The sequence below is a fragment of the Cygnus olor genome, chromosome 14 (genome assembly GCF_009769625.2).
Source record: "Cygnus olor isolate bCygOlo1 chromosome 14, bCygOlo1.pri.v2, whole genome shotgun sequence".
Taxonomy (NCBI): Eukaryota; Metazoa; Chordata; class Aves; order Anseriformes; family Anatidae; genus Cygnus; species Cygnus olor.
The window spans coordinates 11955062-11967457 of NC_049182.1; the positions used below are offsets into that span (position 1 = coordinate 11955062).

Here is a 12396-nt window from a genome sequence, read left to right on the forward strand (position 1 = left end):
TGTAATTTCTACCGAGCAGGTCAATTTGGTTGATAACTGCAACTCCCAAGCAAAGAAGGCTTTGTGAATGATGATGCTTTACAGTCAGCTTTGCAATGGTGTTCACTTCGTGAGGCTGGAATAAAACAAATTATTGGCAAATTCGTGTGCATGGAGTCAGGGAGCTCCATGTGCTGCGATGGAGAAAAACGTTCTTCTGCAGAAAGGGGCTCGCAAGGCTGGCACTTGGTAAACGTCCCACGAGGAACCAGCCAGAGGAGGTGAGCAGCAGTGGCTGTGCAGCGGTGCTATGCTGCCCTCAAGTGTTGCTTTTTAGGGATATTCAAATCTGCAAGGCCTGCAGTTTGCACTTCTAAAGTTTGGTGATTGTGCTTCAAGAAAGGCCCTTGCAATGACGCTGATTATTTTACCTTTTATGTAGGAAACTTCCTGCTTGAAAAGTGGGCTTATTTGAAGTGATTGATTTAAACAGCGTGTTGACCAAGTTCACTCCTCCCTGCGGTTAAAATTTGGCATCCTGCAAAGCAAGGAAAACAGCAGCTCAGGGCTTCGGCTATCAGCCTCTCACATATCTCTGGGGCTTAAACTGGCTGTTCCTTACCTGCCCTGGTGTCGTGGGGTCCCTGTGCTGACTTTGTAGTCCCTTTCATTTATTCTTCCCAGCAATTCAGGGGGGGACGTGTAATAAATATGGTGAATGGGTATAAATAAAATTTGAGAGCCACCAGCAAGACAGTCCAGAAACCCTCATGGGGCTGACTCGATGCTCGTGCATGCTGTAACTGCAAGCTCACACCTGAGCCTTTAAATTCTGGTGTAGTGTGCATGGGGTTAACGTATACATCAAGCCCAGCACCCCAGTTTTCAATTAAATTGTTAGCCAAGCATCCGAAACATTAATTTCTTTCAATTGCTCAGGCTTGCTTCTATAGTCCCTATTTCCCAAGCTGTTAGTGATGTCACTTATGTTTAGCAGGTAGCATTAGTGGCTGTGTTAGACTGAGTAAGGTCCCCAGCGTGACTTAGTTCTCACAAAAAGGTGCACAAAGAAAGGCAAAAATAAATGCAAAGCTCACACAGGGAAAAAGGGTTATTTCTATGTGATGGGTAAGGGTCACATAGCATCTTACTTGAAGCGTGCTTTTACCCCCCAGTGAGATGCAGTGGAAGCTGGTGACTTTTTTCCCCTCGAAGCAATATAAAAGGATCTGCCTTACCAAGCACCTGGGCTTGTCTAATCCTTGCAGCCCGTGTCTGTGCAAAGGCAGACTTGTGCTGTGAGCAGCTGTGCACTGGGGACGAACAGGGGCACAGTGTTTCTTCTCTCTCATGCCTGGTGCAGCACCCACTGCCTGCTCCCAAGGAGCGGTTCCGTGAGGCCATAGGTGCTTCCAGTGCTCCAGATCACAGCGCTCCACTGAGATGTGTGGTGGGTTGCTGGGAATGGCCACTGAAGGCATTTATTTTCCTTACAGTAGGAGGTGAGTCTCTTTGAATTCAATGGTAAGTTCCATCTTCATGTCCCAAAGGCCAGCTCACCAGCTCTCTGTTCCCAGCAAGGGCTATAGGATCACCCATGGAATTGTCATGGGGTCTGCAGAGCCACCATGTGGACTTGCCACAGGGGGCTGCAGGGCCACCACAGGAACCCCCACGGGGGCTGCAGTGCCACCCACGGCTCACAGCGTTGGGTGAGGGGCACTGCCAGGCTGGGCAGAGTGCAGAGGCCCCAGGGACCCCTCTACAGAGGTTCCAGCCCAGGTCCCTCTGAGCAGTGGGCTGAGAGCCCGGCCTGGTCCGGTGGTCTACTCCCAGGCAGCTCAGTGGAGTGTTTTTTGCATTGGGTGCAGGAACAGAGCCACATCCCATCCTGGCCATCCTCCCCCCAGGTACTCGACTCCCAAAGGGGCCAAGTCCCATTCCAGCCATCCTCCCTCCTGAGGTGCATCCCTGTGACACCAGCCTCTTCTCAGAAGGAACGTACTCACACAGAAAACAAACTGGGAGCAGGTGCCAGGTGTGACGCCTCCTGGAGGAAGCCACAAGCCAGCACAGCACAGGTTGGAAGACAATATCACATTCATGGTGAACCAGCCCAAATACCAAGGAACAAAGTGTGGCAGCAGGATGCCGAGTCAAGCACTGACAGATCACTGTTTGTATGTGCAGGGGATGAGGTGTCCCCTTGACTGCCCTTCACTGAAAAAGAAGCTTTATTCCTCAAGGCTTTGGCCAATTTTTTTTTCCAGACAACTCTGCAGATGGAGCAGTAACTAGATTTTGCTTTCATTAATCCACGGGCAAAATACTGCAGAAGAAGGGAAGCAGGCAGGCCTGCAAGCGCATTTGTGCCCATCAGTTTGCACTGCTCCCAGCAGCTTGGGCATCCTTTTCTGTGGAGCTACCACAGGAAAAGCTGAGCAGGAACCACACAAGAGCAACATGCCACATCGTTTCCACTCTTGGGAACAAAACCTGGATGGCCACAACTGAGACAAAGCAGTTCTTCATGCATTTAATCCATGGCAACAGACCTAATTTGCAGAAGGACTACACAACCCCACTGCTTGTAGCCTAGCTCCTCTTTGTGCAGAGCTCTTGGGCAATGCTGCTGCAGCTGGGAGAGGTCAGCCAAAAGCCATGTCCACATCCCTGCTGCTCTCTGCCCACTTTTCTCCCTTCAGCGAGCCTCAGTGGGGAAGGGAGCATTCTCCTTGGGTTCTTTTCTTTCACTCCCTCTTTACACACACTTCCTTTGTCCCACCTTGCTCTTTCCCTTCCTCTTACAAACTGTATCGAAAGCACAATCTCAGTACTTACATTGATATGTTCTATTTACAGGGCTATAAAACACTCATAAATCAATACTAATATCATGGTTTAAATATTAATATATATATATATTGGAAATAGAAGACCCTGTCTACTCCTGTTCCCTGGGTGGAAAGAAAAGTAGCCTTTACCCTGGAAACTGTATCAGCACATGAATCAGATTCCTGTATTGCCTGTTTGTAGCTATTAGCATCTGAAGAGAGATTCCACTTTCTGTAGCACCCAAGCAAGCATCCTGCCTGTGGTTTCCCCAAAGACCGACACCAAACCTCCCATTTTGGCTCCCAAACCAATCAAGTGGAGCCAAATGCCCCAGTCACTGGTGTAGTGGCTGCTGAAGGAGAGCTGAGGCCCTGGAGGCCCTGTTCCACATACCGAACCCTGCTGTGCTTTTATTGTTTGGAAACTGCAGCTACACTTGATAACTTGGCAGAGACACAGCCATCAACTAGGTCACTTGGATACAGTCTCTCCACTGCTGTTAAAGAGCTTCCCCATTCCTAAAGTCCTCTCACAGAATAGTAGCAGCTGCTGATTCATCCCCCTCTTCAGGAAAACAAAACGTGAGAGCTGGAAAGGCAGCCAGGCAGAGCAGGAGGCGCTTTTTCCATCCCACAGCACTTGAGAGGAATATACATACCCTGTCCATGTGCTTGCTCCAGGGCAAAGGAGGAGCTGAGGCCATTTTTGGTCCTGAATGTACTACAGTAAATACAACAGACCGAAGCCAGAGCATATCTCCGTGGCCCTGGGGCCCCAAGCAGAGATGTTTTCTTGGGGCCATCTTGCTTTGGAAGGAGACGGCATTGGCAGCAGTTTGCTTGGACTGCAGGTGCTGTGTTGCTGGGGCCCTGCTCTGCCTGGACGCAGGGCTTCCAGGGTTACTGGTTTCTTGCCAGCAAAACATGTATCTACTCAGCTGCTGAGAAGGCAAAGCAACATGAGTAACCTTGCTTCAGCAGCTGCAAAGCGGGCAAGGAAATGGGCTGAGACCTAAGATGGGAGCTGGGGGCTTTTGTCCAGTTGCCTCACCCTGAGCAACCTGCTGTGCTGGGAGCAGATCCCTGCAGAGAAACCACCCTGACTGCTCCAGAGCCACAGCAGCCTGCTTAGAATCAACTGCCAGCTCCAGCCCCTAGAAAGTTCAAGGCTTTAGTTTTGGGGAGTCGTTCTTGTTGTTTCCTCATCAATTTTGTTCAGGACTCTGGTGCTGGGGTCTGCCAAGCCACTGTTTCCACCATACTTGAATATCTTTGCCATGGACGTGCACCCCGGCCACACAGCTCTCCTGAAAGGCAGACACATGTTCACATCTGCCCAGCCCCTGAGGGGCGCAGGGCAATGACACGTCCTCTCATCCCACCAGCAGTCCTGTGGGACTTGTCCCAGCACCCGGGCAGGGAGGCGGGTGCCGCTGCAGTCCCACCAGCCCTCCTCACAGCCCACGGCAGCCCCCACTTCCCGCACGAAGGGGCCGCCATCACAGCACGGCGGGACCGCCCCGCCTCAAGATGGTGCCCGGCCGGCTCCGCACCGCCCCGCCTCAAAATGGCGGCGGGCAGGGCCGGCCTCTCCCGCCCCCCTCAGCCGGGGCGGCGCCTGCGGCAGCATGGCGGACGATAAGGTGAGTGGGGCGGCTAGGCAGGCCCGGCGCGGCGCTGCGGGCACGGTGCTGCAGCCTGTGTGTTTCCCTAGGACCCGCTGCCCAAGCTGAAGGACCTCGCCTTCCTGAAGGGGCAGCTGGAGAGCCTGCAGCGGCGGGTAGAGGACGAGGTGCACGCCGGCGTGGGGCAGGTAAGGAGGGCTGGGGCCGGCCGGCTCTGCTGCCCCGGCCCCTCGCGCAGCCTCACTCCTCTCTGTCCCCGCAGGATGGCTCCCTGCTGGCTTCCCCTTTCCTCAAGGGCTTCCTGGCCGGCTACCTCGTAGCTAAACTCCGCTTCTCGGCAGTCCTGGGTTTTGTGGTGGGGACGTGCACGGGCATCTACGCAGCGCAGAACTATGCCGTGCCCAACGTGGAGAAGACGGTCCGGGACTACCTAAGCTCTCTGAGGAAAGGTGGGGACTAGTGAGGGGAACCTGGCCGGCAGCGGCTGTATCAGTGGCACTCCTGGGACAGGCAGTGGGGCAGGAGGCTCCTGGGGCACCCGGACACATCCTGCGTGACGTTCCTGCCCCTTGGACAAGAGCTTCACACCAACCGTTGTGAGACACCCACAGGTCTGGTTACGGGGTGTCCGTAACCAGTAACGGTGAGAGGCAACCACACCATTACCCCCAGCAGCTCGGACGTGTCAGCAGCCAGCTGGGTGCCAGCTGCCCTCTCCCTTGGCCCCTCTCCCTGCAGACCCCCAGTGCTGTCACTGCCCACGTGCCCTTCCACTGAGCAGGCGCCCTGCCCTAGGAGTGTGCTTTGTGTGGCTTCCTGGGGAGACTTCTGCTTCTCTCCTTAATGAGAAACAAAGCCATTCCCTTCCTCTGTATCAGAAATGTAACAGGTAATATCCTGTTTTAATCAGGTTCATTAAATTCATGGTATTTGCTCTCTTCTTGAATGTGCCAGGGTGTGAGTCTATCTGGCCTCTCCCCATTAGTAGCAGCTCACCTTTGCTGGCTGCTACCTGAAAATGGGCATGTTTGGTAAAGCCACTGGCACTCTGCTCAGCCCTGCACCCTGGGTGCTGCAGCGGGGGCTGTGGGGACTGATGCTGCTCTTGTCTGTGGCTGTATACGGCTCCCATGCTCCCCTCCTGACCCTGTGCAAGGTGGATGGCACAATCCCATTCAGCTCTTCATCTGTCGTGGTTCTCGTCGAGCTGACAAAGCTGGTGCTCTCCCTCTTCTTCCTGCTGACCTGGGACCGGCAGCTGCTGGGAGTTGCCGTGTCCTGGCACCACGTCGTTCCCTTTGCCCTTTCTGCCCTGCTCTATGCTGCAAACAACAATCTGGTGGTTCACATGCAGCTCTTCATGGATCCCAGCACCTACCAGGTCCTGAGTAACTTAAAGATTGTCAGCACTGCGCTCCTCTACAGCCTGTTCCTGCGTCAAAGACTCTGCATGCGCAAATGGTTGGCACTCTTCCTCCTGATGGCTGCTGGGGTGAGCTACAGCTTTGGAGGCTTGCAGGACCCACAGGACTCTACCAGCCCCTCCAGGATGCAGCTGCACGTCACGTTCGTGGGGTTGTTGCTGATCTTGGTGTACTGCCTGATATCAGGCTTGTCTGCTGTCTACACAGAAGCTATCCTGAAAACCCAGGCCCTGCCTCTCAGCCTTCAGAACCTCTTCCTTTACTTCTTCGGGGTCCTGCTCAACTTGATCGGCCATTTCTGGAGCAGCACAGAGAGAGGTTTCTTGGAGGGCTTTTCCTCCTGGGTGTTGGTGATTGTGGTCAGCCAGGCCTTGAACGGCTTGATCATGTCTGTGGTCATGAAGCACAGCAGTAACATCACCAGGCTCTTTGTGATCTCCTGCTCTATCCTGGTCAATGCCGTACTGTCTGTCATGCTCTTCAACCTGCAGCTCACACTCCTCTTCTTCGTTGCCGTCTTGTGCATCGGCCTTGCTGTTCACTTGTACTATGGGGTCACATAGCTGTTGCCTTCCTGCCCTGCATGCACCAGGGCAGCCTTTATTTGTTACTCAGGGGTGTTCATTGCTTGTGCTGGGGCTGGTGTTAGAAGCATGGTGGTGCCTCTTCACCTTTTCATTGGCGATAGGTGCCTGGATGTGTTACTGATGGCCTAAAGCAAATGCACATGAGGGCGTTGCTCAGCGTGTACGTGCCCAGGAAGCAGGGATAGTGTCCTGCCTGTGCTCTGCTCCAGCCTGGCCAGGACTCCATTCCATGAGGCTCTCGCTTGATCCGGTGGACCCAGGCTCTAGAGTGAATCCTGAGCCCCTTGTCATGCAGTACATCACAGTCAAGCTGCTTCCCCCATCTTCTGCACACCAAAGCACACACCCATCCCCTGTGCCAGTAAATGCTGTTGCAGGGTTAGCTCTGGTGTGCTTCTGACGTGCATGTGGCCAGACCTGCTGCATGATCCTGGCCAGAGGCACCGGCCTTCTGCACGGAGCAGCGTGCTGCTGCCTGGAGAGCCCCACACTGGCTGGGGGCATTGCTCCCACCTCCTCTGCAGTTTTCCAGCCTAATCCTCAACCCAGCCCCTGGCTGAAGATCTGGTGGGCATTGGGCTTCATTTGCCTGTCCTGGGCACAGCATTACTACCTGCCTCTGTGGACAGTATGAGGGAACTGTTTTGCCTGCCTTTCAAAGGGGAGACAGCACCTGAATTTGTACAAATGCTGTGGCTAGTGAATTCCTGGTGGGCGGAAGTCACTGCTGGCTGTGGCATGGTTATTAAAGCTGTGTTTCAACAGTGTGTGCGTTTGTCCTCCCTGCAGGAAGGCATCTCTGTCACTTCACAGAGCCTTGCTCTGCCCTGTTTGGGGACACATCTGATCCGGACACTCCTTGGTGAGGGGGCACCTACTTTATTGCATGTGGCTGCGCACCCGCAGCCACGAGCCCTCCCATGGTGCGTGCTTCAGCCTTGTGTCTGTGTCCGCTCGGTGCCACAGAGGGCCCTGCCTGTGCTGTTGAGAAGCCAGCGCAGACTGGACCAAAGGCTTTGTCCTAGGCAGCAGTTGTCACAGTGGCTCAGCTGTCCCCTGGCAGCAGGGGTCAAGGCGGCAGGGAGCTGTGGCCGCACTGTCCTTGCTGTCAGTGCAGCTATGCCCCCCCATTCAGGGACGCTGGCTCAGGGTGCCTGTGTGGTGGCATCAGCTGAGCTGTGGCTTTTGGCTTCCCGCAGCTGCTGGTTGTGTGCAGAAAGCTGCACGGCGTCCCGCAGCACCTCCTGCAGCAGCGCCTGGTACCGGTGCTCCAGTGCCTCCGCCCGCTCCTCCGCCTGGAGCCGCTGGTCCCAAAGCACCTGCGGGGATACCCAGGGCCCCCTGGCATCTTCCTGGCCCCCGCAAGTGGGATGGTGCCAGCAGCCCGGGTTTGGTGCCCAGCCCCCCCTGCCCACCTGCTGCAGGTGCTGTCTCCAGGCCTGCATCTCCTGCCGGTGGCTCTGTAGCAGGGCCTCCAGGTCCTGCTCGGCCGCCTCGCGCTCCCTTCGCGCTGCCTCCAGGCTCAGGCGCAGCATGGCCACCTCCTGTTGCCAGCGAGCTGCATCCCACTGCGAGGACAGGGGCAAGGACAGGGCAGCTCTGCGATGTCTGGGAGAGCCTGGAGCCCTCCGGGTCGACTTCTTACACCTTGTTCTGCCTGGGGCTCTCCTGTGCTCACCTCCTGGCCCAGCGCTGGCCCATCCCCGAGCTCCCGCTGGAGGAGCAGCTGGTGCTGAGCCTGCAGCCGCTGCCTCTGGGCCTTGGCCATGGAGTATCCAACCTCCAGGGACGGGCATGGCCAGCACCGGCTCCCTGCCTGGCAGAGGCAGGGCCGTGGGGCACGCTGTGAGGTGCTGAATGTGGGGGCACCTGGTGGGGTCTCGCTCACCACGTGGCCCCCGGTCAGTGCCCACTGCTCCTCCAGCAGGCCTTGCCCCGCGCTCCCTGGGGCTCGGCTGGTCCCTCCCTGGCAGCTCTCGCTGGCCCTTGGTGCTTTTTGGGGAGAACAGTGTAACGTAAGCAGTGCCCCCTGCCACGGCAGCCCCCCAGGCATGGGGCACGTGCCCGTCCCCTGCTCCTGACCTCCTGCTGTCTCCAGGCTGGCACCGTCTGGGGACATCTGGGTCCCAGGCTTTTGGGCTGGTGCTGCAGTCCCTGCAGAGATCAGGTCCTGTGGAAGCAAGAGGAGACGTTATGGGGACACCGGCAGACCTCGGTACTTCTCCTGTGCCCAGGTTGTCCCTGGGGGAGGTGGTCATTGCCTGACCTGCGCCCACCTTGGCACTGGGCTGATGCACCTGGTTTGTCCCAAACACCTTGGTTGCTGCCTGCTTCTTCTCCCACCTTTGGCTTTTCAGTACCTGGAAAAAGGAGCTGGGGATGCTGGAGACTTCCAGACATGGACACACCCCACCCAAACCACCTTTCCCCCCATCAGGTAGCCCCCAGGTGCTGCCCTCAGTGCTGGGCGAAGGCCTGGGACACCGGAGGATCGGCGCCATCCTGGTCCTGGCCGGGCCGTAGGGTGTCCAGGGGGGCTCCCCCACCTGCAGCTCACGCAGGGCTCTCTGCAGCTGGGCCACTGCTCTCCCCTGCTCGGGGCCGCCAGCTCCAGCCAGCAGCTCCGTCCGCAGCCCTCGGATCTCCTCCCGCCGCGCCGCCACCTCTTGCGCGGGGTCCCAGTGGGTGGGTGACACTGTCTTGGCTGCCCCCTTCACCCGCTCGGCCAGCGCCAGGGCTGCCAGGATCTCCTCCCCGGGGGTGTCTGGGGGAGTGGCAAGTCCTGGGTGCCCAGGCAGGGGATGTGGCATTCGTGAGCACGGGGATGTCCCCGGGCTGGCACAGCATTGCTGCTGGCAGGGGTGAGCTGGTGGCTGGCATGCTGCTGTGTGCCAGAGCAAGCAGCGGGACGTTGAGGAGGGCACCGCGGTGCAATTCCCGGTGCTACCTGGCAGCGTCACGCACAGCAGCAGGAAGGTGAGGCTGTTCCCCTTCAGCAGCTGCTCCACGATCCAGGGCAGAGCCCCGGTGCCTGATGCCAGGATCGTGGGATGGGGCACCCTGCCAAGAGACCCCCCGGGAGAGGGATGGGGCATGGAGCCGGGCACGCGGTAGCAGGACGAGGCAGGGCCGCAGCTCAATACGTACAGCTCAGGACAGGGTCCTGGGAACGCCAGGATGCGGAGAGCTGAGCGCTGGTGCCTGCCGCCCTCCAGCTGCCGCTCCACGGTGAGGGTGAAGAGGCTGCAAGCCCTGGGGAGAGGCGGCAGTGAGCGGCACCGTGCGGTGCCTGGACCAGCCCCTGCCTCAGGCCCTGCATCGGCCGGGCCCTCACCCCTGTGCAGCCGAGTGCCCGTCTGCTGGGGGCTGCCCCTCGCGCTGCGGGAGCGGTGCTGGGGCAGCCCCCAGCCCCCACATGTAGACGCTGATGGCAGCTTGGGCGTTGGGCACAGCGATCTCCATTGCCTCCTCCACCATCCTGGAAGCAGGGAGATGTGAGCAAGCAAGGAGGGAGCCTCCTGCCTCTGCGTGCCCAGGCCCCTTTGGGGACAGCCCTGGGCAGCCCCGTGCTGGATGTTGGGGTACCAGCCCCCAGGTGCAGCTGCCACCGCGGGGCACCAGGTACCTACAGGCCCAGGGGCGTGATGTCCATCACTTGCAGGGCTCGGCCGTCAGGACGGAGCAGGTCCCAGGCTTTGCCCTCAGCACAGACCTGGAACAGGGCTGTGTTAGACACGGGGCAGAAAGGGGGAGCCGCTGGCAGCCACCAGGACCCCCTGTCACGGGACAAAGGGCTGGAAGGGGATGACCTTTGGCCAGGGAAGGCCAAAGCCTTGGGAACCCCAGATTTGTGTAGGGCTCATGCCGAGGCTTCCCATGCCTGGGGAGCCCTGTGAAGAGGTGAGAAAGCCTGAGATGCAAAGCTCTCTGGTCCTGCATGCAGGACTGGGCACCAGGGTCTGGCCAGCCCTGCTTCCATCATACCTGGACCAGGCTGACTGTTTGCAGGCCCTGTGTGTCACTCCCTGAGGCCTCCAGCTCTTGGAAGACAGCTTCGATCACCTGGAAACAAGCTGGTCAAGCTGGGACCCGTTGGCTCTTGGCACCCATGGCTGGTTCTCACACGTACCAGCAGGACTGGGGTCAGTTGGCTGATCCTGGAGCCCAGTCGTCCACTGGACGTTCTGTCACCTCTCCACAACCACCCCTGTACCCTCACCTGCCAGACGATGCCTTGGAGTGGCAGCTGGGTCCCAGGACCATGGGGGTCCCACAGCAGCAGGGACACGCTATAGCCAAGGGGCACCAGGGCCAGCTGGGGTCTTGCCAGCTCCAAGACCTTCTCCTGGCAGGAGAGATGTCGACAGCAGAGCATGGGTGGCGTGGCACAGCCGGGACGGTGCGGATGGCCCAGCACGGGGGGCATCAGATCAGATGGCATAGATCATAGATCAGAGAGAGCACTGCACAGCACGGAGGGCATGGCACAGGTAACGTGTCACAGCACGGCAGCCACAGCTCAGCACCCAGGAGGAAACAGGCTGAGAAACACCAGCAGAGCCACATGTAGGAAAAGACCCAGGACCCAAGCATGCCTGAGGAGCCAGCAGTGGTGCTCAGCACCTCCTGGACAGAAGCCCGGTGGGCTGCAGGTGTGCCCCTGGTTCCCCTGGCTGGGGTTGGGGGTGCAGAAGGACGTGGGGCACACGGTACCTGTCCTGCATCCAAGTGAAAGATGCCATCTACAGTCAAGCAGCTCTCCTGGCATGGAGTGAGGGCGATAATGTTCAGCTTCCCTGCCATCCCAGTATGACCAGTGCAGGGTAAAGGAAGGACTGAGCACACTGGGCTGGAGATGGTGAGGGTGTACAGAGGGTGGGGGGAGACCCCTGTTCCTTCTCCTGGTGATCCCCAGGAGCACCCCCCCCCTTCATCCTTCCCCCTGGATGATGCCTGGGCAGGCATCTGCTGGGCAAGTGGCCGGGATGAGGCTCCCTGCTCCCATCTGAGCCACCAGGGTCCCCTGCCCCTTGATGCCCCTGTCCCTGCCGCTCTCACCTGGATCTCCTTCTCTGCAAGAAGTAGCTGCCGGGGGTCTCTGCTGCTGGCCCCCCAGCTCCCTCCTGGCCCTGAAATGGAGTGTGGTCACCCTGCCTGCCCTGGTTCTGCCCCCCCCCCCAAAACTCCAACATCTGAGGGCCAGGTCCTGGGGCTTCACATTGTCCCCAAGCCCTCCCACTGTGACCACGGTGCTCAGAGCCACCGGGGTGGTGTGGACGCCCTCTCCCCACCACCAGCCCCGCCAGCACAGCTGGCAGTCCCGGCCCCAGCACTACCTGCAGCCTGGTGGAGTCCCACGGCCGCTCGCACGCACACCTCCTGCTCGGCCTGTGGGGACACACGCAGCAGAGGGGCAATAAGCAGGGTCCTGCCCTGAGCACCCACCAGGATCCGGATGTGCCCCTGGGGCCACACCACACAGAAAACGGGAGGCAGACACCCCCCAGCCACCCTGTGATGTGCCCCACTCACCTCCCCAGCATCCATGGCTAGCTCAGCACTGAGCTGCCGTTTCAGGCAGGGCAGGGGATGGGGTTATGCAGGGCGATCATGTTCCTGTGCATTATTGATGGGTATCAGGCACAGCTGTGTGGGCAGAGCCAGGCAGGGACTGAGCCGAGCCTGGAGGCACCAGGTTCTGGAGGCTGAGGTCTTTCAGCCTTGGAGATCGTTTGGCATGGGGCTGTTCACCAGGTGGTGCCCCCAGAATGCTGCCAGCCCTCCGGTGCCATGGTGTGGGGCGAGCGGTCCCAGCACTGTGCGTTATTGGCACCAGGCTGGCAATCTGCCCCGGGGTGCCACCTCCCCACGCACCCTGCGGCTCAGCTATCCAGAAATTGCTCCCAGCTCCACGAGCCCACTGGGGCCATGGGAGGTGAGCAGCTGC

General features: G+C 58.8%; 3 protein-coding genes across 3 annotated transcripts; 2 read left to right on the forward strand and 1 right to left on the reverse strand.

Moving 5' to 3' along the window:
- Nucleotides 1-1486: 1486 nt before the first annotated feature.
- Nucleotides 1487-5378, forward strand: LOC121077884 (SLC35A4 upstream open reading frame protein). The gene is made up of 3 exons (XM_040573502.1): nucleotides 1487-4456; nucleotides 4528-4626; nucleotides 4701-5378. The coding sequence occupies exons 1-3, from the start codon at nucleotides 4442-4444 to the stop codon at nucleotides 4896-4898; spliced, it is 312 nt and encodes a 103-aa protein (XP_040429436.1). The 5' UTR covers nucleotides 1487-4441; the 3' UTR covers nucleotides 4899-5378.
- A 78-nt stretch (nucleotides 5379-5456) lies between these two features.
- Nucleotides 5457-7216, forward strand: SLC35A4 (solute carrier family 35 member A4). The gene has a single exon (XM_040573501.1). It carries the CDS (start codon nucleotides 5457-5459, stop codon nucleotides 6423-6425), a length of 969 nt encoding a protein of 322 aa, XP_040429435.1. The 3' UTR covers nucleotides 6426-7216.
- A 116-nt stretch (nucleotides 7217-7332) lies between these two features.
- Nucleotides 7333-9259, reverse strand: LOC121078133. The gene is made up of 2 exons (XM_040573946.1): nucleotides 8996-9259; nucleotides 7333-8809 (listed from the first exon to the last, which is right to left on the reverse strand). The coding sequence occupies exons 1-2, from the start codon at nucleotides 9257-9259 to the stop codon at nucleotides 7595-7597; spliced, it is 1479 nt and encodes a 492-aa protein (XP_040429880.1). The 3' UTR covers nucleotides 7333-7594.
- Nucleotides 9260-12396: the final 3137 nt, after the last annotated feature.